This window comes from Trachemys scripta, chromosome 3, assembly GCF_013100865.1.
Source record: "Trachemys scripta elegans isolate TJP31775 chromosome 3, CAS_Tse_1.0, whole genome shotgun sequence".
NCBI lineage: Eukaryota > Metazoa > Chordata > Testudines > Emydidae > Trachemys > Trachemys scripta.
This window is the reverse complement of record NC_048300.1, coordinates 173111916-173134153: the sequence shown is the minus strand read 5'-3', so window position 1 is coordinate 173134153 and position 22238 is coordinate 173111916. Positions and strand designations below refer to the sequence as shown.

General features: G+C 40.8%; 2 protein-coding genes across 5 annotated transcripts in view; one reads left to right on the top strand and one right to left on the bottom strand.

Moving 5' to 3' along the window:
• The window catches only part of ITGB1BP1 (integrin subunit beta 1 binding protein 1), a gene marked incomplete in the record, with an annotated part of 16553 nt that extends 15981 nt beyond the window's left edge, over positions 1-572 (top strand). The window contains 1 exon segment of the mRNA XM_034766484.1: positions 1-572.
• A 4216-nt stretch (positions 573-4788) lies between these two features.
• The window catches only part of ASAP2 (ArfGAP with SH3 domain, ankyrin repeat and PH domain 2), a 173105-nt gene continuing 155655 nt past the window's right edge, over positions 4789-22238 (bottom strand). For all 4 annotated transcript variants that reach the window (XM_034766472.1, XM_034766474.1, XM_034766473.1 and 1 more), the window contains 4 exons: positions 21936-22003; positions 20094-20200; positions 10931-11053; positions 4789-7458 (listed from right to left, as the gene is read on the bottom strand). In XM_034766472.1, coding sequence (XP_034622363.1) covers positions 7384-7458; positions 10931-11053; positions 20094-20200; positions 21936-22003 — 373 coding nt within the window. In that variant the 3' untranslated portion in view covers positions 4789-7383. The remainder of the gene's footprint in view (positions 7459-10930; positions 11054-20093; positions 20201-21935; positions 22004-22238) is intronic.

Below are 22238 nucleotides of genomic sequence, written 5' to 3'. Positions count from 1 at the left end.
ATATAAAACCATGAACAGTTCATTTTATACTGCACATGAAGTTTGTACCAAATAGTGTTTTGTACATGAATGTAAATATTGCAGGATTGCAAAATAAAAGTTGGACACTTTCCTCAAATACTCTCTATGAAACTGTCAAAGCATTGAGGGCATCTTTGTTTACATAGCATAGTTTAGAACACACAACAGCAGTAGTCAAATGGGAATGTGCAAATGCTTATGAGACTTGACTTATCTGCATATCAGAGGTTGTATGTTGCTCTGGATTACAGTGGGGGCTTATGCAGACTTATTGTAACATGACATGACATCTTGATTTTTGTGTGGGGCTGTGTCAAAAGCATAGCTTTCTCATAAGCAAATTAGAGAAATATAGTCTAGATGAAATTCCTGTAAAGTTGGTGCAAAACCATATTCAGAGTAGTCATCTGTCAAATTGGGAGGATGTGACCCAAAAGATTTTGTGCTGCTCTAGTCTGTTTTATAAGCACAGCACTGAAAGCATTGCTTTGCCACCATTAACTGAAAATAGGGGGAAAACTGAAATAAAATTAACTAGGTTGGTAAAAAAATAAATAAATAGGGTGGCAACAGTAGATTTTAACTTACGCATCTTAATGTTAACAGTTGCATACATATTGAATAGGTGAGCTAACTGTTTACAGTTTAAGAGTTCAGTAATTTGGTGTGTGTAGAATGTTAGCACACACCCAAGGAGAGGGAGTTGGCTGTTTAAGCAATTTGGTCTATCACTAGTATGTTGGCAGGCACATGTGGACTGAGGTTAAGAAAAGGTCACTCCAATACTATACATAGGGGTCAGTCAGGCATGCTCAATCCAAAATTTAAGTGTGGGTCACCAGACCATAATACTAAAACTAGTTGTGTGACAGCTTTAGCAGTTGTGATTGGTCTAAGTATGAACCAATCAGAGAGGGTTTAAAGGTGATTGGCAGATAGAGTATGCTAATAACAGGATTGGGAAACAAGCAGTCTGAAAGGGTATAATGCAGAGGTGGGCAAACTCTGGCCCAAGGGCCACATCTGGCCAACCAGATGTTTTAATCCAGCCCTGGAGCTCCTGCCAGGAAGTGGGGTCTGGGGCTTGCCCCACTCTGGAGCTCCAGCTGGGGAGTGGGGTCGGGGTCTTGTTCCACTCCGCACAGCTCCTGGAAGCAGCGGCACATCCCCCCCTCCGGCTCCTACATGTAGGGGCAGCCAGGGGGCTCTGCGCGCTGCCCCTGCAGCGCCCATTGGCCGGGAACTGCAGCCAATGGGGGCTTCAGGGGTGGCGCCTGCGGACGGGGCAGCACGCAGAGCCACCTGGCCACACCTCCACGTAGGAGCCAGAGCGGGGACATGCTGCTGTTTATGGGAGCTGCTTGAGGTAAGCGCCACCTGGAGCCTGCCTCCCTCCCTCCGAACCCCTCGATCTCAGCCCAAAGCACCATCAACCCCTCATCCCTAGTCCCACCCCAGAGCCCACATCCCCAACTGGAGCCCTCCTGCACCCCACCCCTCAATTTCATGAGCTTTCATGGCCCGCCATACAATTTCCAGACTCAGATGTGGCCCTCAGGCCACAAAGTTTGCCCACCACTGGTCTAGTGGCTCGTAAAAATGAATGAAAGGCAGACAGCAGGCAAGAATCAGTTGAGCACACTAGGAGCAGGAGAAGAAGGAAGCAGAAGTAACAGTAGTGAGGCAGTTGGGACAGAGCAGAAAAGGATCCTGACAGAGCAGAGGGAGAGAAAACTACAGAGAGTAAGCATGCTAGCTATAGTGTAAGATATAGAATAGAAATAGGATTAATGAGCCTCTGTACATGATAATAAAGATGTGTGTCTGTGTTATGAATGTTACATTATCCCGTATGTATAAGGTTTAAGATTGTTGTCAGTAACTGCAGGTGACTAAATCACTGCATGCAGAACACAGCCGCTTAGTATTGCTCTTACTATATGTTTATGGTTTGGGTACTTTTAACCTGTGCTTAAGGGATTTAAGTTTGTTTTGATTTATGTTTAGATCAATCTTCCCTGATTATTTAGTGTAACTAATTGTAAGAAAATACTTTGTTTTGAAAGCATATTGCCTGGGTGTCTGTCCAAGGGTAAACAGATCTGGTCTGTTCTGGGGAATTTCCTGAAGAGCATGGGGAGATCCTTGGTAAACCCTGGCAATTCTACTAGGGCAGGCCCCTTCCTTTCACCTTGCAGGAACGGATTAATAGGTTAACATGTGGGGAACCCGGAAGTAAGCAATAGGAGAGCTATTCTGGGTTCCCAGAGTCTGTGCTTGGGGTAACAGATGGATGTAGTGGGGATCTGTTCTGGGGCTGGTATTTTTCAACATTTCCATTAATGACTTTGATAAAGGAGTGCAGAGTGCTCAGAAAATTTGCAGATGACACACAAGCTAGGAGGGGTTGCAAGCCCTTTGGAGGACAGAATTAGAATTCAAAATGACCTGGAGAATTGGTCTAACAAACATCAAAAAGATGAAATTCAATAAAAACCAGTGCAAAGTACTTCTTGTTAGGAAGGACAAAAATCAAATGCACAACTAGAAATCAGGGAATAACTGGGTAGGTAATAGTATAGCTGAAAAGGATTTGGAGGTTATAAAGAATCACTAATTGAATGAGTGAATAATGTGATGCAGTTGCAAAAAAAAAGCTAATCTCTCTGGGGCATTGTCATGAGGTTCACTCACTGCTGGTGGTGCCTCCTCCTGGCCATCCTCGGGATTAGCTCCAGCCAGGCATTGCGCCCTCCTCTGGCAGTCTCTCTCCTAGCCCTCTCTTGCTCCAAGACCTTGATGTGACTTGGCCTTCTGGCCAGGTCACTACATGGTTCCCCTTCCCACGGAGGAGTGTAAAAAAAGTATTTCCTAGAGAAAATCATCCCAGGTACTCTCCTCAGTGGCTGGTAGGGGAACCTTGGCCTGTACTCAAGGCTCCAACTCAGGAGCCCTGCAGTTAGCAGCCGAGGCCTGCACTGCTATTCCTTGCTGCAATTCCCGAGCCTTCTCCTAACTTCCCCCCTCTGGGTTTGCTAGTCTCCCACCTACCTTCTCCTACAGAGCAACTGTGGGCTATCCTCAGTAGGCCCCACACACCTCCCAAGGAGTGACTGCAGCCCCCCTCTGCACTCCGCTCCTGGGCTTTATACAGGCCCCTCCTGTTCCTGCCCAGCTGGGCCTCATTTAATCAACCCCTGCACCCTAGCTTTTCCTGCAGGTGCAGCCTGGGGAGTTAATTGGCCCACCTCACCAACTTAACTTCTTCCAATCCTGTATGGGGTGAACACCCTACCACAGGCATATTAATAGGAGTGTAATACATAAGGCTATGATTTAATCACGGGTATTTATAATAAAAAAAAGTCATGGACAGGTCACAGGCAAGAAACAACAAAATCACAGCCCCATGACCTGTCCATGACATACCATAAATACCCAATTGAATCTGAGGGCGAGTGGGTGCTGCCAGGGGAGCCCTGGGGAATCTGCTGCGGGGAGCCCTGGGGTGCCAGCAGCTGCTCTGGCCACCCTGTGGAAAGCTGTTCACGCAGTCCCCGGAGCCAGCTGCATTGGCCACTGCTCGGGCAATCCCTGGGGCCCGCTGCCCCTGGCCGCCAGAGCCAGGGCACTCCAGCAGTGGCTAGTGCAAGTGACTGCAAGGCTGCCCGAGCAGCTGGTTGCCAGAGCTGCTCCAGAAGTAGCTGGTGTGGCTGTCCCCAGGGCTGCCTGAGCAGCTGGCCCTGGGGTCAGCCACACCGGCTGCTGCAGAAGGAGCCCGTCATATGTAAGAAAAAGGAGATAATGGTCATGCTGGCCTCAGCTGAAGTATTCTGTCCAGTTCTGGATGCCACATGTTAGGAAAGATCTGAACAATTTGGAGAGGGTCTAGGTCAGTGGTTTTTCATTTGCAGACCTCAAAAATAATTTCAAACGGAGATGCAGACCCCTTTGGAAATTCAACCTGTAGTCCGGGGACCCCTACCATAGAAGTTTCAGATTGAAAACTGACTGAACAGAATTCAACTATAAATGTTGTACATGCTCAGCCCTGCATTTGACACAGTGAGAGAAAGGGCACTAAAGGGTTCTATGGTAACAACAACACTGTCAGGTTTTGACCTGTAGGTGGAGGTATTCACATACTTTGGTTGATCAGAAAAATGGAACGCCTTTTTGGGGATCTGAAACTTTATTTTCAGTCAACTCTCATCGACCGCTTAGACATAGTCTGCAGACCCCCAGGGGTCCATAGGCCACAGGTTGAAAAGCACTGGTATAGAGAGCTTCAAAAAAATGTAGACGGTTTAGAAAACTTGAGAAAGATTAAAAAAAATTGAGCATGTTTATTCCTGAGAAACTAAGAATGAGCAGGGGCTTGTTAAGACTTCATATATGCTCAGGGCTGTTATAAAGAGGATAGTGATCAACTGATCTTTAGGTCCACTGAAGCTTAATCTGCAGCATGGGTAGTTAAGCACTGGACTAGGCTTCCAAAGGAGGTTGTGGAATCCACCTCATAGGAAGTTTTTAAAAACACGTTGGACAGACACCAGCAGGGATGGTCTAGGTATACTTGGTCCTGCCTCAGCTCAGAGATTTGGACCTGATGACTTCTGATGGTCCCTTCCAGCCCTAAATATCTGATTATAAGTGCAAGTACAAACAAACCTCAAATGAGCAAACAATTCTGGAGCGGCTATCATTTTACATTTTTGAAACAAACATTGCTTAAATTGCACAAAATCAAATAAGGAAAATAGTCAGTTGATTTTAAAAGTAGTTTTATTTTTCCAGTCATTTGACTGGTTAATGAGAGTCAATTTATTTATCATGCTCTAATTATAAATCACTGCATCCAGAACATCGAAAATAAGAGTTGATTTAGGTTATACAATATATACAGTTGCTCTGCAACCAAACAAAATCAAACAACTGAATTGAATATTATACATCTCAAATACCATTCTAAGCTGCATTTTAAATGTCAACTGCTCCTTTTAAAAACAATTAACAGCAACCTACTAATCTGCCTAGTAACAGATTTTTGAATCATGATCTCTTGAAGTCAGCTTTGATGAAAAATGGCATGAAACATGCCAAAATCTTGGAGCTAAAATTAAGTAACTTTTTAATTATAAATATATATCTAAAGTCTGTTCAGAATCTCTTCTGCAATCTTCTTCTCCCAGAGGAGCAAATATTGAGAGAGCATACTGTTGAAACTGGGGGCAAATTTTAGTCACAGAATTTCTTCATTGGACAGTAAGATCTTAGTTACCACCACCACAGTGCCATTAAATTATATTCTGAAAAATTACTTGTTTCCCATCAAATGTACCAATTAACATGATTAAGTTTTGAAAGTTTGCACACTTTCTAGTGTAGCTGAAGTTAAATTTGCATCAATGTTTATATAGGATGTAATTGATGCCAGATAATCAAGACTGATTGCAGGCTGTTATAGATGCTACAAGATTTTGTGTTTAAAAATACTGTACATAGAAGTGAACTGTGCAAAATAATATGCCCATTTCCTTTCTAGACTCTACCAACGAATAGAAACATACAAAATAGAGTCTCAAAAAAACAAACTGAACATATCAGTAAGTGAATAAAACTGTAGTGCTAAACTATTACTAATGTCACATATATTTTACTGGGAACTTTGAAAATGCAGGCTAATTAGCTTCAAAACTTGCAACAAAGTATCCTGAAACATTCCAGTTTGTTCCATTTATAATGCAGCAACAGCTTCTCGAAGAAATGACAGGTTGTCTATCAATTGTACCATTTTAAGAAAGGTTATATAAAGGTGAGATCAACAGCTTTACTGTTCCAGCATTAATGCCACATAATTTTTTTCAGTATAAACATTGTATTGGCCTTTTTCATTCCTGATACAACACTGAGGCCAACAGACACGATTTGTCAGAGATTCAAAGTTCTCTTGATAAATCTAGAGATACAATAGTCACAAAACATGTGATCAAAGCCAATGTGACCTAGACACTTATTTCTAATCCTATGCTATCAGTTTTTTCCTGTAGCATAAACAAAAGAACCAGTACGATATCACAGTATACAAACATCAAGATGACGCTGGATCTCTATTGATGTTTTGTAGTATTCCATCAATCAACTGGGAATTATGAATGGCCTAGTCTTTTGTTCACAAAATAGTAAACAAGTTTAACAGTGTAGCTACCATAGATGTGGGTATATTATATAAATACAGAGTGATTTAGCAAACTAGTATTTAATTATTTGCAAGGTAGTGGCACACTTTAAAAAAAATTTGTATGGAATAGAACATAACTGATGCATACTTGTGAGTTTTCAGATATTTATCCTTATCCAGTAATTTAAATGTTCCACTAAAGATATTCTTTGTGTATGAACATGTCACTGTGATCAAGAAAATTCAAGAATACAAAGTCTAAACACCATAAGGAAACAATTTTAAGAAATGCTCTGCAATCCATCATCCTTACAGAGTTTTAAGTAAATTTCAGGAAGTGCAGTTTTCATATCCTTGAGTTAATTTAGTAACTCAGTAATATTGCTAGGTGGTTTAATTAATTAGCAGTAGTCACATTAAATATGACTGAAAATGGATGTAACATACAGAAATGACATTTCAAAACAGGTTACATATACATGCAGCATAAAAGAAACAGTCTCAAACTCAGAAAAATTAGCTAACAGAGTTCAGACAGCTTTAAGCAAATATCTACATTAAATCTGAAAGAAAGAAGTCTCCTTCAGTGGTGAACTGAAAAGCTTTTTAGCTTTACCTGTCAAGGTACCCAAGTTCAGAGGTCAAGATTTCTTCTGCTGCAAGTGTTGATATCCTTGATTAGAACCTGATTTTGCAAAATGCTGAACACTTGCAATTCAGGAGTACACAGCTTGTACGGTTGGGCTCTAAAACTTAAAACAATAGAGGCAGCTAGCAGAATTCGCTGCCTTTTTCTAAGTGTTAGGGATTTCCTTGACTCTGGGGACACAGAATCCTGAACTATACCAAGTTGAAAGACGGGAACTGAATCTTCAACTAATTTATTGCAAGTTATTTGTAATATTTTAATGGGCACATTCACATAGTTTGACTCGTGAACAAGTTTTTTTAATGCTTTTCACTTCATCTTGAAAAAGATAATATAATTGGAATGATATTTTTTAAACTAATTGTTGAACAGTTACACAGAAAAAAATCTGTTTAAATTCCAAAGTGAGAACTGTGGTAATAATGGGTCAGTTAAAGTACATAGGACTCAGGAAGTGTTCTGGCTGGAACAAAGCAAAACAGATTTCAACAACGTCTGGAAATTAGAAATTTCTCCACTTGTCAGTAGCAATTTAGTCGACAATAAAGTGCACAAATGATACTGGGAAAGCTCCTTTACGATTAGGTTCCCCATCGATGTGGCCAATCTGGAAAAGACATGCAATATGTTTTCTCAAGTTAATAAAAATAACTTAAGTCTCAAAAGAGCATTACAGTATTCACATCAAAGTTACTCACTAGTAATAGTCATGTTCCTCTCTTCCCCAGTTTAAGCACTTACACTAGCAGGAAGAACCTATTTTCTGGTGGTAGGTGAATGCTGATGACTGCCATGCTCTGGAGGACCCTATGTCTATAGGTCAGGACGAACCACTATATCCCTCAGTTCTGGAGCCTTGCATTTTATTTTGAATAAAGGAAAAAAAAGAAATAGTACAAACGGGTTTGCTGTCTTAAGACACAGGAAAATGTTTATGATAATGTTTCAGGTAAGTGTGTAAGGTTCCCACATCTGGATGGTGTCACCACTGTACTAGGCACTATACAAACATACAATTAGAGATGGGTGAATAATGGATTTTTTTTTAATTGCTGGCAATTCTAAAAAAATCAAAAATAATTTCAGGTTGAACTGAAAATGAAATTTTTCAGCAAATCAAAAAGTTAGAAAACTTTCTAGCTGAGTCCAAACAAAATGTTTAGTTTCAACCTGACTATAATAATTTCATTTTGATTTCAGGCATTTTTACAAGAGCAAAGGACTAGACTCAGAAGACACTGAGTGGAGAGGGACAACACACTCTTCATCAGGGGTCGGCAACCTTTGGCATCCGGCCCATCAGGGTAAAGCTGCTGGCAGGCTGGGCCGGTTTGTTTATCTGGAGCGTCCGCAGGCACGGAGCCCCGCAGCTCCCACTGGCCAATGGAAGCTGCGGGAAGCAGTGCAGGCCGAGGGACGTGCTACCCACTGCTTCCCGCAGCTCCCATTGTCTGGGAACAGCTAGAGGGAGCTGCGGGGCTCCATGCCTGCAGACGCTCCAAATAAACAAACCGGTCTGGCCTGCCAGCAGCTTTACCCTGACGGGCTGGGTGCCAAAGTTTGCCAGCCCCTACCCTCTGTTATAACCCTGAGCCTAGCGGTTAGGGTACCCACCCAGAATGCGGGAGACCCAGGTTCAATTACGCCTCTGTATGATGTGGGATAGTTATTTGAACAGGGGTCTCCCAAATTACTGGAGACCCTAGCCCTAGACACCGGGCTAGTCTATAGGATATTCTGGTGTGAGTGTTTTTCAATCTGTCCTGTTGAAACTATTGCACTGTGTATAAATAAATAGTAATTGGAGCAAGGACTTCAATGAGGGTCTCCCACCAACCAGGTGAGTCCCTGAATCACCAAACTATAGTCATTCTCACTCTCCTATGCACATGAAGTGCCTCACTGGGAGAACCTGATGAGAAATAAACAGGTGAAGAATCAAAAAGAAATAGCCTGTTCTTGGAAATTAGCACCTTTCTACTGAATGTGGTGCCACCGTGCTGCAGGGAGTGTTTTTGGGAATGTGTGAGGCCTCTGCTCTCCATATATTCAGTAGAATAGTTCTTCCCCAGAAGAAAGGTGTAAGGAAGGCTTGAGCTTTCATAAAAACTGCATTTTGGTCTTACATGAGGCTTTTTGAGCGTACAAAGCATTACTATCAGTTTTGCTATGGTGATTTTGACATCTAACAATATAAACGGAAGTAAAGTGAATGATTTCATAAATAACTGTCCTATTTAAAAAGAAAACCTGATTTAGCTCAGCAGATTCTGGAAAATACATGGCTAAGATATATTTCCTATCAGCTGGAAAACTAAGCACTAGTTCTGAGACAAAATCCAAAAATGGATGGAGTCACTTTAGCTGCAGCTCTCAGTGATGGAAGTGAACAGCGCAAGTTCTCCTAATCTTATTGATGTTAGTCACTCCGAGGAATAAAAGCAATCCAGAGTGAGCTTTTGGGGTGTGTCTACACTGCAATTAAACACCCACAGTTGGCCTGTCTCAGCTGACTCGGGCTCACATTAAGGGTCTGTTTAATTTTGGTACAGACTTTTGGGGAAAGGGTCGCAGATGGCTCCAGCCTGAACCCAAATGACTACACTGCAATTAAACAGTCCCTTAATCCGAGCCCTGCAAGCCCAAGTAAGCTGACAAAGGCCAGCCATGTTTCTTTAATTGCAGTGTAGACATACCCTTGGGATCCGAAGCACAATGTGTAGTAGAGTACCACTTGCTCTCTCCTTCACATCTTTCAGAAAATAATGAATTAGCAGATTTCCAAATAGCTCCAACACGCCCTAGGATTACCCAGATCCTGAACAACAGCTCCCCCTCATATCACACATTCTCCAACTGAAGCAGGGTCATCCAGAGTGTTTGGTCTGTGAGGGAGGCTAAAAACTAAGTTGGGGTGACATTTGCCCTAGATTTATTTATTTAAAGACACAGGATCCTCCGGGGTCAGGTCTATCATGCATTTACTTGCCACCAGAAAAGAGGTGGTTCCTCACTGGAGATGAGGAGAAATGAGAAGTACATACACATTTGTTTACACATGTTCTTTCATCTCACTAACTAATGGAAGAATTGTTTTTCATAATCATTGTTAAACACAATTTTATGATTAATAGGACCTAACAAAGAATAGTGTGCAATAAACCTGGTTATAGGGAAGAATGATGCCACACTGGAGATGTTTGAACAACCTCCACAGGCCTTGTAGGTGATGTAGTACACTTGTGTTTAATGAGAGATATAGAAGAACAAATAGGTCTTTCAACAATTTACAATGACATACCATTTGTAGCCTGAGAAGAGGTCATGTGCCCAGCCAGAGGATTAGTGGACTAATAGTGGCTCTTTATGAGAAGGAAATTAGTTCAAGACTGTATGGAAACAATATCCTCAGAATAAAAAGGGGATAGTGGAGAACAGTGAGATATTCAGAAAAGTCCGTTAGATAATATAGGTAAAGAAAACCCATATTTGAATGCCTTGTAGGGAACAGAGTAAGTCCTCCAGGTTACATTCATTTTAAAAAGGACAGGTGGGTAGGTTATATAATCTTTCATATGCATGTGTGTAAAGTACAGATTTTATACACATGAAAGATGTTACATCAACTGATGGTACTTTCCAGAGACAACCTTTCATGGCACCTTATAAAATACTCCATAATACTGTCCTCTTAGGTCAAAGTGACAGGTAGAGAACTTTTTAGGAGCTATTGTCTGAGCTCTAGACCTTTTGCTCTCTAGATCTGGAGGCAGAGGGAGGGGATGACAGAAGAAGCAGTGTGTGTGTGGGTGGGTTGTGGGAGCAGTGTAATTCATCCAAGCAAGGAGTGTGTAAAACCAGATCTCAAAAGATGGGCAACAAGCAGCTGGCCAGCCAAAAGATGGAGAACTATACGCCAACTTCTCTAGGGGATTCTTCACTCAGTCAGTCAGTCTGGGTAGAGCTGCGGGTATTTCAATTCCTACCAACTCTATGGTATACTTGCATTTTCTGTCACCAATGTACTTTGAAAGTATGAGCATACTTTGAATGAAAGATGTGTAAGTGAAAATACTCACCCACCACTCCTGATCTTCCTCCCCATCTACTACAATGATATCTCCCTCTGAAAAGGTTAGTTCATCTGGATTATCTGCTACACAGTTGTATATGGCTTTTACTCTCTTGGGTTTAGTTTTTGACTGCAATACAAAAATATGTATGTACAAGTAATGAAACATGACAAAAGATAAGCAATGCAGTTGTAGCCGTGTCGGTCCCAGGATATTAGAGAGACAAAGTGTGTGAGGTAGTATATTTTATTGGACCAGTTTCTGTTGGTGACATACACAGCTTTCGAGCCACACAGAGCTCTTCTTCAGGTCTAGGGTCAGGTCTCCCAAACCTGAAGAAGAGCAATGTGTGGCTCAAAAACTTGTCTCTCTCACCAACAGAAGCTGGGTCAATAGAAGATATTACCTCACCAACCTTGTCTCTAAAAGATAAGCAACACAGACTGGGAACTGAACTCACTCAGAGAGAAAAATTAAGTTACCGTTAATTGTTACCCTTTGCAAGCAGCAGCTCAGAGAGGCCTTTGCATTATATATACTCTTTCCTAGGCCTGGGTTAATGCTCCACAATGCAGTTCAGAGCCATTATGCAATCTCACCAGCAGGTGGCAAAGTCCTACACATTAGTGATACTTAGAAGTAGAGCTTAATTAATTCTTTATATCGTCAAAGCATTGTATAAACATGAAAACTAACCCTCCAAACCCCCAAGAGGCAAGGACTTTTGTATTCTGCAGATGGGGTGTGACGGGGTCCAAGTGGGGAGCCAGCTGTGGTCACTCAATTAGTGTGAACTGCAAAGAATGGGGCAGCCAAACCCCCAAAAGCTGGTGGATATTCCAATACTTGGATTTACCAAAACAGCTTCTTTTTTACCTTACTGGTTACTCAGAAGTTCAAACAACACAGTTCCCTTAAAGTGATCCAGCCTTAGGCCTCCATCCAGATAAACACATCAAATATGATGATTTCTGAAAATCTTATTTCATCATATAAAAGAAAAGGTTCTACCAATCCCAAAGGATCGGACACATTACCTCCCAGGTTAATGAATGTTTCAGATCTGACCCAAGTACACGCTACAGCCAATTCTTATTAACTAAACTAAAATTTAATAAAAAACAAAAGAGCGAAAGTATGGTTAAAATATCAATATACAAACAGACACGAGTTCAATTCAATGAGGTTCAGATTCAAAGAAGAGATGATGAGCTTTGTAGTTCCTTGCAAAGAGTTCCTTTAGAATTCAGTTCATAGTCCAATGTCCAAATCTCATATTCAGGCGTACAAGCATAACTTGGACCCCAATTTTGTCATAAACTTCCTCTGATGAAGCTTAAGCAGATCTGAGATGACAGAATCAGGACCCAAGGATCTTTTATACAATTTCATGTCCTCTTTGACAAGTTGGGATTTCCTCCCAGAACAAAAGGTAATTAGGATGACTCTGAAGGATGTCCTTCACCGGTACTTAGCTATACGAATTAATATAAGGCCATTTGCTTGTTCCTCCGGTATTCACAGCACATTTCAAAGAGAGATGAATACCGACACAGCCCTGTTTACAATTCATTTAAATGCTAGGCTGTTGTTTTGATCTCTGAATTATCAGAATATGGCATAGACAGGGACTGCTGATTACATTGTCAACCCTACTCATACATATGTAAATACACAAAAACACAAACATTATCTCCCCACTGTCTTTTGAGGGTTATTTATTTTGCAGGATGTCTAACCCTTTCTGACCATGCATCACGTGGGGCAATCAAACCCAAGGTTAAAGTCCTGCCTCATGCTTTACAGTGACTCTGGCAGTGCCAGAAAGAAAAGGCTAGACACAGCCTGATTTCACTTCCTTGCTCAACCCACTAGACCACTTCTCACTCTTTTTGGATCATGACCCACAAAATGTCTGAAAAGCCCCCTGCATACCACCATAACCACAGAGAGAGACAAGGTGGGTGAGGTAATAACTCTTACTGGTACAACTTCTGCTGGTGGAAGGAACAAGCTTTTGAACTTCACAGAGGTTTTATTCTGATCTTGGGAAGGTAACCAGAGTGTCTGAGCTAAATACAAGTTGGGACAGATTGTTAATCATATGGGGTTGACACAGGATACCACTTAAAATGAAGTGGTCAACAACAACACTGTAAACAACCATAATCACAATGCTTGGAGGACTGTGGGATATGGCTCATGGGATGGTTTATCAGGGTTTGGGAGCTGGGAAGGGAGCACCAGTGCTGCTTTGCAGTGGAGTTTTTCTGTGGAAAGTGCTTCTCCCCACCACCAAAGCACCACTTTCCTGGCTTGGAATTGAGCTTTTAGTCAGTGGTGAAGAGCTCTGGGATTGAGTGCTTGGTGGGAGGGGAAGAAGCAGGGAGATAGTAATATGAGGAGGAGAGGGAGGGAGGAGGCTGCAGTCCCCCCGACCTCCTCAAGCTCTCCTTACATTCCAGTGACATAAGTATTTTGCTGCACTCCCAGCTGACAGGGTGCAACCCAACAGGTACCCGCTTGTGATCCATTTCATACTCCTGGGGGGATTCTGCACCAAAAAATTAAAAATTCTGCAAATTTTATTTGTCGAAATAACGCAATAAAACACACCAGTTTCAATTATTTTGGTAAGTTATTTAAACTAGAATACAGAAAAAAAGTCAAAATAACTATTCAGCATTTCCTAAAACACATGAAAGTTAAGTTACAAATAGTTGGTAATTAATACTCTGCATTCCAGTTATAATCCTCGATTTTCATGTAAATTACATTACAGAACACCAAACAGCAAAAAAAAAAAAAAAAAAAAAAAAATTAGGGCTGTCAAGTGATTAATTTTTTAATTGCATGATTAATTGCAATTAATTTTTAATCATGATTAATGGTGCAATTAATCGCACTGTTAAACAATAATAGAATACCATTTATTTAAATATTTTTGGATGTTTTCTATATTTTCAAATATATTTATTTCAATTACAACACAGAATACAAAGTGTACAGTGCTCACCTTATATTTATTTTTCATTACCAATATTTGCACTGTAAAAAAAAGAAATAGTATTTTTCAATTCACCTAATACAAGTACTATAGTGAAATCTCTTTATCATGAAAGTTGAACTTACAAATGTAGAATTATTTACAAAAAATAACGGCATTCAAACAGCATGAATGTTTAGCATATCTAACACGTAAATACCTTGCAATGCCGGCTACAGAAGTCCCATGCAAACACCTTTTCTCACTTTCTGGTGACATTGTAAATAAAAAGTGGGCAGCATTATCTCCCATAAATGTAAACAAACTTGTGCAGCCAATTGTTAAGACAAAAAAGAATTAGGACTGAGTGGACTTGTAGGCTCTAAAGTTTTGCATTGTTTTGATTTTGAGTGCAGTTACGTTAAAAAAAAAAAATCTACATTTGTAAGTTGCACTTTCACGATAAAGAAATTGCATTACAGTACTTGTATGAGGTGACCTGAAAAATACTATTTCTTTTATCATTTTTACAGTGGAAATAAAAAATAATAATAATAATAATAATAAGATAATATAAAGTGAGCAGTGTACACTTTATATTCTGTGTTGTAACTGAAATCAATATATTTGAAAATGTAGAAAAACATCCAAAAATATTTAATATATTTCAATTGGCAGTCTATTGTTGAACAGTGCAATTAAAACTGCAATTAATCACGATTAATTTTTTTGAGTTAATCACGTTAGTTAACTGCGATTAATCAACAGCCCTAGTAAAATGTCATTTTAAACTGCACACATGAAAGTCGTACAGTTTTGCTAATTATTGTCCAGGACCTGCCTGGGTACTTTGGGAAGTGCTTGGTTCTGATTGTACTGACATTTTATTGACTGCTTGGTAAATGTTTTATTTGCCCTCAAAGTATTTTTTTTTTTTTTTTTTTTTTTAAACGGGTAAGTAAAACTCTAACCCCATTGGGCCACTTTGGCACAGGAAAAAAAAGTGAGAACGCACATAGATCTTCCTAGCTGATTCTCTTACTGTCATTTATAAGGCTTTACATCACTCTGGCAATGTATGGGCCTTAAAACTTTTACAGGTTTTATGTTCCTTGGGGAACTGACTGAGAATAGGAACAGTTAACTATCAATAGGATCATTAATAATGTTACTAGGCAGACAGGCTGCTACATTTCTGCCTCAGAGAAGGAGATCAATTAACATCAACCAGCAGCATTAACAAAATGTTTTGGTTTTTTGTTTGTTTGTTTGTTTTTACAAAAGCTATTTTCTTTAACCTAAAAAGAAAATTTTCAGTAATGTGATACTAATATTTATTTAAGTGTTTTTTTCAATTCTCAAGCAGTGACAGACATTTTACTAGGCAGGCAGGCTGCTACACTTTTCCCTCAGAAAATGAGATCAATTAGCTAGTGTAGTAAGAGGAGGCCCTGAGATATAAACCTTGGTATCAGAGGCCTGGTATGAGGCCTAAGGACTGAATTAAAGTAATGGTTAAGACTTTGCTAACATAAAGCAAAGTTAAGCTGTGAGCCAGACGCAGGCCCTACTCACAGAAGCTGGCAGGAAAAGGGCTGATGTTGCATAAATATATATTCACCTAGCAAAGTTAAAGTATAAACATGGTACCAAGACACACCATATGGGAACATTCCACAGATAACATGGAACAGGCCAACCCATCCCAATGACGGGGGCAAAAGGGTAAAATGATGGATAGAGTTGTTTTGATCGAACCAATCTGTACAAGGTGAGAGGCGGCACCTTGCTACGTAGAGGGGTTGCACCTCAATACGTCAGGAGTGATGTGTAACTTGTTTGTACCTGTGTTTAAGAATGTATCCCGGGGGTGGTGTCTTTGTCCAGCCGAGGGGACAGTGGAAAGTCCCACCACTGACTGAGCTGAGTCCATTGCCAAGAGGCACTTTCTCGTAGTATGCCCTCAATTAGGCTAAGAAATCTACAGGGAACTGCAATTGTGTCAGGGTCGCAATAAACCTGGCCGAGGTGCCTTTGTACCTTACTAGACTCTGTGGTTATTGGGGGTTCTCGTCGGGTTTGCTGTGTCAGCTATCTGCGCAGAGCTGGGACAGCACACAGAGGGAACACACGCACGCAACCGAGTGATATCAACATAGGAGAAAGCAGAGCACTACATCAGTAGCATCTGACAACAGCTAGTAGGCAGGCTGCTATATTTCTGCCTCAGGGACAGAGCCTTCCCCCTGCATAACAAAAAGACCTATCTCCTCCAGGCCCCTCGAGCCACAGTATCAAGAGAGAGAGACCAAGTCTCTCTCACTTGTTGGCCAGCCCCACCCCCTGAAGGTAATCAATGTCTCCCCCAGCAGACACACACACCCAGCCTCCCTCCCCCCACAGTGATTTGCGTCTCTGAGGCTGCTCCAGGCACGCTGGAACAGACATGCTGCCTGGGCTGCCAGGGAAGAGACGCGTCTTCCCCCACAGATTTCTTTTGCATTTTTCTGCACGAGGGGCACAGAAATATGTGGGCTATATGAATTCTGCACCCCGCAGGGGCGCAGAATTCTGTCAGGTGTAAAATTTCACGGTTACGCCTCACTCAATGAGCAGCATCGTTACAATGAATTTAGTCATGTCACTGTCTGTTCTTTCCCAGCCAAATTAGAGTCATAAATACAATTACCCTCCATTTCAGTAGAGAGGGTGAATGGGTGCATATATGCACTACCAGCAATATAATTATTACCTTCAGAGAACAGCAATTACCTTCTAGAGAAAAGAAAATACCTGTAAGTAGAATATAACAGATCCCCATTCCTGGGGAACTAAGAAACTTCAGGAAAAAGTGCAACATACTTCAAGTATACTTTTAAGTGTATAAAACACATGTAGAAAAAAACAGTTTAAAAGCTTTCCACCCAAAACCAGAAAGCTATAGGACAGATGCACTTCATAGAGAAATCTTTGGTTATTTTTGTGTACCCTAGAAGTTTGATTACATAATCAGGAGAGGTGCCCCAAGCATGTGCCCTACCTGCTGGCTGGTCTCCACGATCTTTTGGCAGAGGGGGAACACACAGCAGAGAAGGCTGGGGAGCAAAGGTGGATGGAGCGATTTAGCAAAAGTGTGTTAGCTAAACTGATCTCGCTAAAGTTTCAATTAAGGTACTTTTAGCTCCATTAATTTAGCTAAAGCACGTTAGCAAAATCACTCCTTTCTCTGGGCTCCGTCTCTGTTGCCAAGTTTTCCCTTTCCACTCTGTCCTGCATCATCAGAGAAATACCCTGCCAGCTTCCCCAGGTATGCAAACTTCACTTTGCTGAAGTTATCTGGAAATTCTGATATTTTATTCAGATATATACAATTAAAACTAAACCCTGGGTGCAAAACAAATTGTCCCCTAGTACCTACTTGGCAAAGTAATTTCATTTATATTGAAAGCAATTCTGTTCTACAACATAACAAGATAGGAACAAGATAGAGGATTGCAACAACCCTATTTTACACAAAGCCCAGGGTAATCAGCTGTTTAAACATGACAAAAGAATGTTGAATTAATGGCACCAGTGGTTTCACACCTGAACCATACATACACCTCACGGTCATGTTGTTATGGTCCAGCAGCTCAACAGAGCAAAGATGAAGAGAATGAAACCAATCAGGACAGTTATTTCATCTCAAATTACCCAGAAAAGTCCAAAATATCCAATATTATATATTCAGAGAGACAGTGTGGCCTAGTGAACAGAGCAATGGACTATGTTCCTAGAGACTCACACATTCTATTCCTGGCTCTGCTATTGGCCTGTTGGGTGACCTTGGGCAAGTCACTTCACTTCTCTGTACCTCAGCTTCCCCATCTGCAAACTGGGGCTAATGATACTGACCTCCTTTGTAAAGTGCTTTGAGACCCACTGATGGGCAACAATATCTCAGAGCTAGGTATTGCTAATTTGTCAGACAGAAGGGATGGAAAGAGAAGAGGGACATTACTAATTGTGGTGTGTGAAAAATACCAGATGTCTATTATTTCAGCAGGCCTGCACGCCTGTCAGACACAGAAAAATATAGACCCACCCTGAAACACCTATGTCTGATTAAGATAAATTACATATACACCTCTGCCCCGATATAAACGCTGTCCTCGGGAGCCAAAAAATCTTACTGCGTTACAGGTGAAACCGCGATATATCGAACTTGCTTTGAGCCGCTGGAGTGCACAGCCCCGCCCCCTGGAGCGCTGCTTTACCACGTTATCCGAATTCGTGTTATATCGGGTCGCGTTATATCAGGGTAGAGGTGTATTTTTAACTTATTATTATTGTTAGTTGTTTGTATTATAGGAGGACCTAGGGGCCCTATCAGAGAGCAGGGCTCCCTTGTGTCAGGCGTGCCAGGTACACACACACACACACACACACACACACCCCTTGCCTGGAGAGCTCACAAACAGACAAGACTGACAAACGGTGGCAGGGGAAAGACAGACAGAGAGAGAGGATGCAGCTTTCCAAGGTCACACAGCAGTACAGTAGCCAAATTAGGAACAGTCCAGGTCTCCTGACTCCCCGCCCAGCGTCCTATCCAATGGACCATGCTGTCTCCACAACTAAGGCCAGGTCTACACTTACAAGCTTACAGTGGCATAGCTGTACAGATACACAACTGCTCTTACAGCAGCACTGTAACTGCATTATGCCATAGGAGAGAGCACTCCCGTCAACATAGTAAAAACAGCTCAATGAGTGGCAGTAGCTATGTCAGCGGGAAAGCATCTCCCGCTGATATAGCGCTGTACACATGAGCGCTTATGCAGGCAAAAATTATGTCAGTCAAGGTGTGTTTTTCCCCAAGTGAGAAAAGTTTTGTCGATATAAGTGCTAGTGTTGACATGGCCTAAGTTTCAAAAGAATTAAGTGAGAGACAGCTCTAAATGTAAATGTTTCAATTTACTTCCCCCTTGAAGCCCCAATATTTTTTAGCTCAGCTAGAAGTATCGCTTTGTGAAAGGTACAGTCAGGGAAGTGTGTGTTGCAGATATAATGGAAGATATAACCAGACATCTTTTACTAAATGATTCCAAATGAGGATACTGATGAAACAAAACCACAAAATCATTATGGCTTCTTCATGATTTTCTTACTCAGCAAAAAAGAAACCTTAAACTTTTTCTATTTTTATACCCTGCACCTTACTACAGCATTAGTAGTAGGCAAACAGAAAGAATTAAAAAAAAAAGTCTTTGCTGATGATAATATCTCTAGCAATGCAGTCTGTCTATTTAGAGAATATACAGACAGTGGAAACTGTTGGTGACAATTATACAGCACATACTGATGAAATAGGTCAGAACTTCAACAATGGAGAATTCCAGACCCAGTCACACACAGGAATAAGGACTCAAGAGTGGGGATCTTCTATATAGTAATTTACTTATCCTTGAAGAGATATTACTGTAATTGGGGAATTGGGGGTTAAATAAGGTGATGTAACACTTTGCAAGTCAGGATCAATAGATCTACAGTTATGACAGTAACTTAGCTGATCTGCAGAGGGAAGTACCACCCTTTTCATTGCCAATCCTAATACATGAATAAAATACTTTAACACTAATATATATGTTAATATCAAATGTTCCAGGGCTGCAGAATGGTACCATTTGACCTACCTATTTCAGATGTTATTAATACATCTGCTTGCCAATGTAAAACTAAATGCATCACCCATTTTTTGATGTTGCTTACTTCACTACCTACTTCACTGAGGTTTAAGAACTAAATGATGTATGTGATAACAGTGTTACTGCTGTTCAACTCTCAGGCTCACCGAGGTTTAAGTCATCAGTTCACTGTACTTTATAGATTTTGCATGCGTCGTGTCAGATACTGGCAAATAATTTCTACTTCTGTGTCTGTGGTTATGCACTCATTCCTGTAAAATTTCAGGAAATGCAGGGTATTTTTAAAGTATCTATTACAAAATGTATGCATGTTTAATAAAATACAATGGCTTAGTCTTATACATGGTTCAGTTTTACACCGTGTTTTTTGACAAAATACTTGGCAGGGGGGCGGAGTGGGGAAGGAACTGTTACAGCAAACTCTCTACTATCACACTGTCAACTGCCTTTTTTTTTTTTTTTTAAAAAGACTCACCTAGATCTTTTTCCTACTTACCATTTGTGACTTCCTTGGCATTGGTGCTGGTGGTTGGATCGGTGTTGATGTGCTCGCTGTAGGACCAGTTTGTGTTACAGAAGCCTCAGATACAGAGGAGGATTCTCCTTTTGTTAAAAGTAAGTAAAACAATTTAAAGTGGGGACATGTTTTAAAAAAGTAAGTTATAAATATATGATGATAGCTATACACTTAAAACCAGTTCATTCTTATTATTGGAGTATGCAAATTATACTTTTTCCTTCAAGTTTTCCACTCCTGGTGATTCTCCCTAAATTCCTAGACTGATAGTCTTTCTACCCTTCCCAACCACAAACAGCTCCCTGGTGTTGAAGACAGTTATTTAAGAGCTTCAATACTCCCGTGATGGAAACTAGAGAAAACCCTAAGATAGGAGAGAGAGATAATCAGGCTGAGCTAGATGCTTCTCCATTTCCTTATACAGAGTCATAGGACTGGAAGGGACCTCAATAGGTCAGCTAATCCAGACAGGATACGTAACAACTAAACCATTCCTGATGGGTGATTGTCTAACCTGTTCTTAAAAACCTCCAATGAGGCAGATTCCACAGCCTCCTGAGGCAATTTGTTTCAGAGTTTAACTACCCTGGAAGTTACGAAGTTTTCCCTAATGTTCAACCTAAAGCTCCCTTGCTGCAATTTAAGCCCATTGCTTCTTGTCCTATCCTCAGAGGTTAACAAGAACCATTTTTCACCCTACTCCTTGTAACAACCTTTATGTACTTGAAAACTGTTATTATGTCCCCCCTTCAGTCTTCTCTTCTCCAGACTAAACAAACCTGGAGAAGAGAACAGAAGGCAAACATGGTCAGTGTCCCAGTTTTTTCTCAAAGCCTTTGGTCATCCCAATAAATGTTTTAGTTCTGGATTTTTTTTGGTCAAGCCCCACACAGGCCCCAATTCAGCAAAGCACTTAAGCACATTTCACATTGCCATCTTGTTATAACTCTTCTACACAGCAAAAACAAACAAACAAACAAAAAACCATATTAAAAAGCGTTCACTTCACTGGTTGCAAGCTTTAATCAGATGCTGCATCCCTTAATGTGCCCAAGGACAGGACTCCAGACCTCCACAACAGGGCCAAGAGAAGAACTCCTATAGCCTTCTGTGAGACACATGAATACACAGTAGAAGGCCATCAGAGAACTTTCCTTAGCTCTGCAGAGAGGCCAAGGACAAGTACAGAGGAGTTATAGTGAAAACCAATGCAGGACGTACAGATTTATAAAAATGGTGGAAAGGGAAATTGACAGTGAGAAATTCCATGATTACCACACAAAGAAAATCATTCAAACTTTTGGGCATATTATATGTATGCCACATATTAACACACAACCAGGGAAACTGACAAAAGCCTTGATTCTGCAAGGTACCGTGGGAGGATCCACCCCGGCAGGGCCCAACTGACATCAGTAGGACCCAGAGATCTGTTCATCCATGGTAGCTCCCAGGATCAGAGCCTTAATGACTTTAAAAGAGAAACAGTAAAAATCCTCCTCCTTGGAGGAGGATTAAGTTACTGCAAACTAAGGCTACTTTACTCTTATTTGAGAGCATCCACATAGGGGTTAACATGCTTTAGCCTATGCACGTTGATGTCATAACTTCAGCTGATTCACTTTAACTTTCCTGAGTGTCCCCATATAGACTGGCTAGTGTTGTCAAATAAACAAACAGCACCAAACTAACTACAACCCTTTCTCCCCACTCTAACCTATTTCAGGTACAGTGATCTTAGAAGTTTTAACAGTAGGTTTAAAAATAATTCAAAAATAAATGTAACTTTTAAATCATGAGGCCTCTTTATACTATAATTACCAGACTGTTGCAGAGATCCTGGTCCTCTAGGCTGCCCTTTGTTAGTTATACCAGATGACTTGTCAATCCTGTTCAGAAGAAAATTAAGCATTCATAAACCAGAACTTTCAAGTGTGTAGATAGCTAATAAAATAAATTTAAACTATTTTAAATGGGTAGGTAATGTATAACTCTTACCAGGACTTTAACATGTTCATAGAAATGCAATTACTTATGTTGTTGTAAAAACTACTTTACCTACTTATTTGCAATAAGCAACTAGCCCATTCATAGATCCTATTTCATCAATAAATGTAGTGCAAA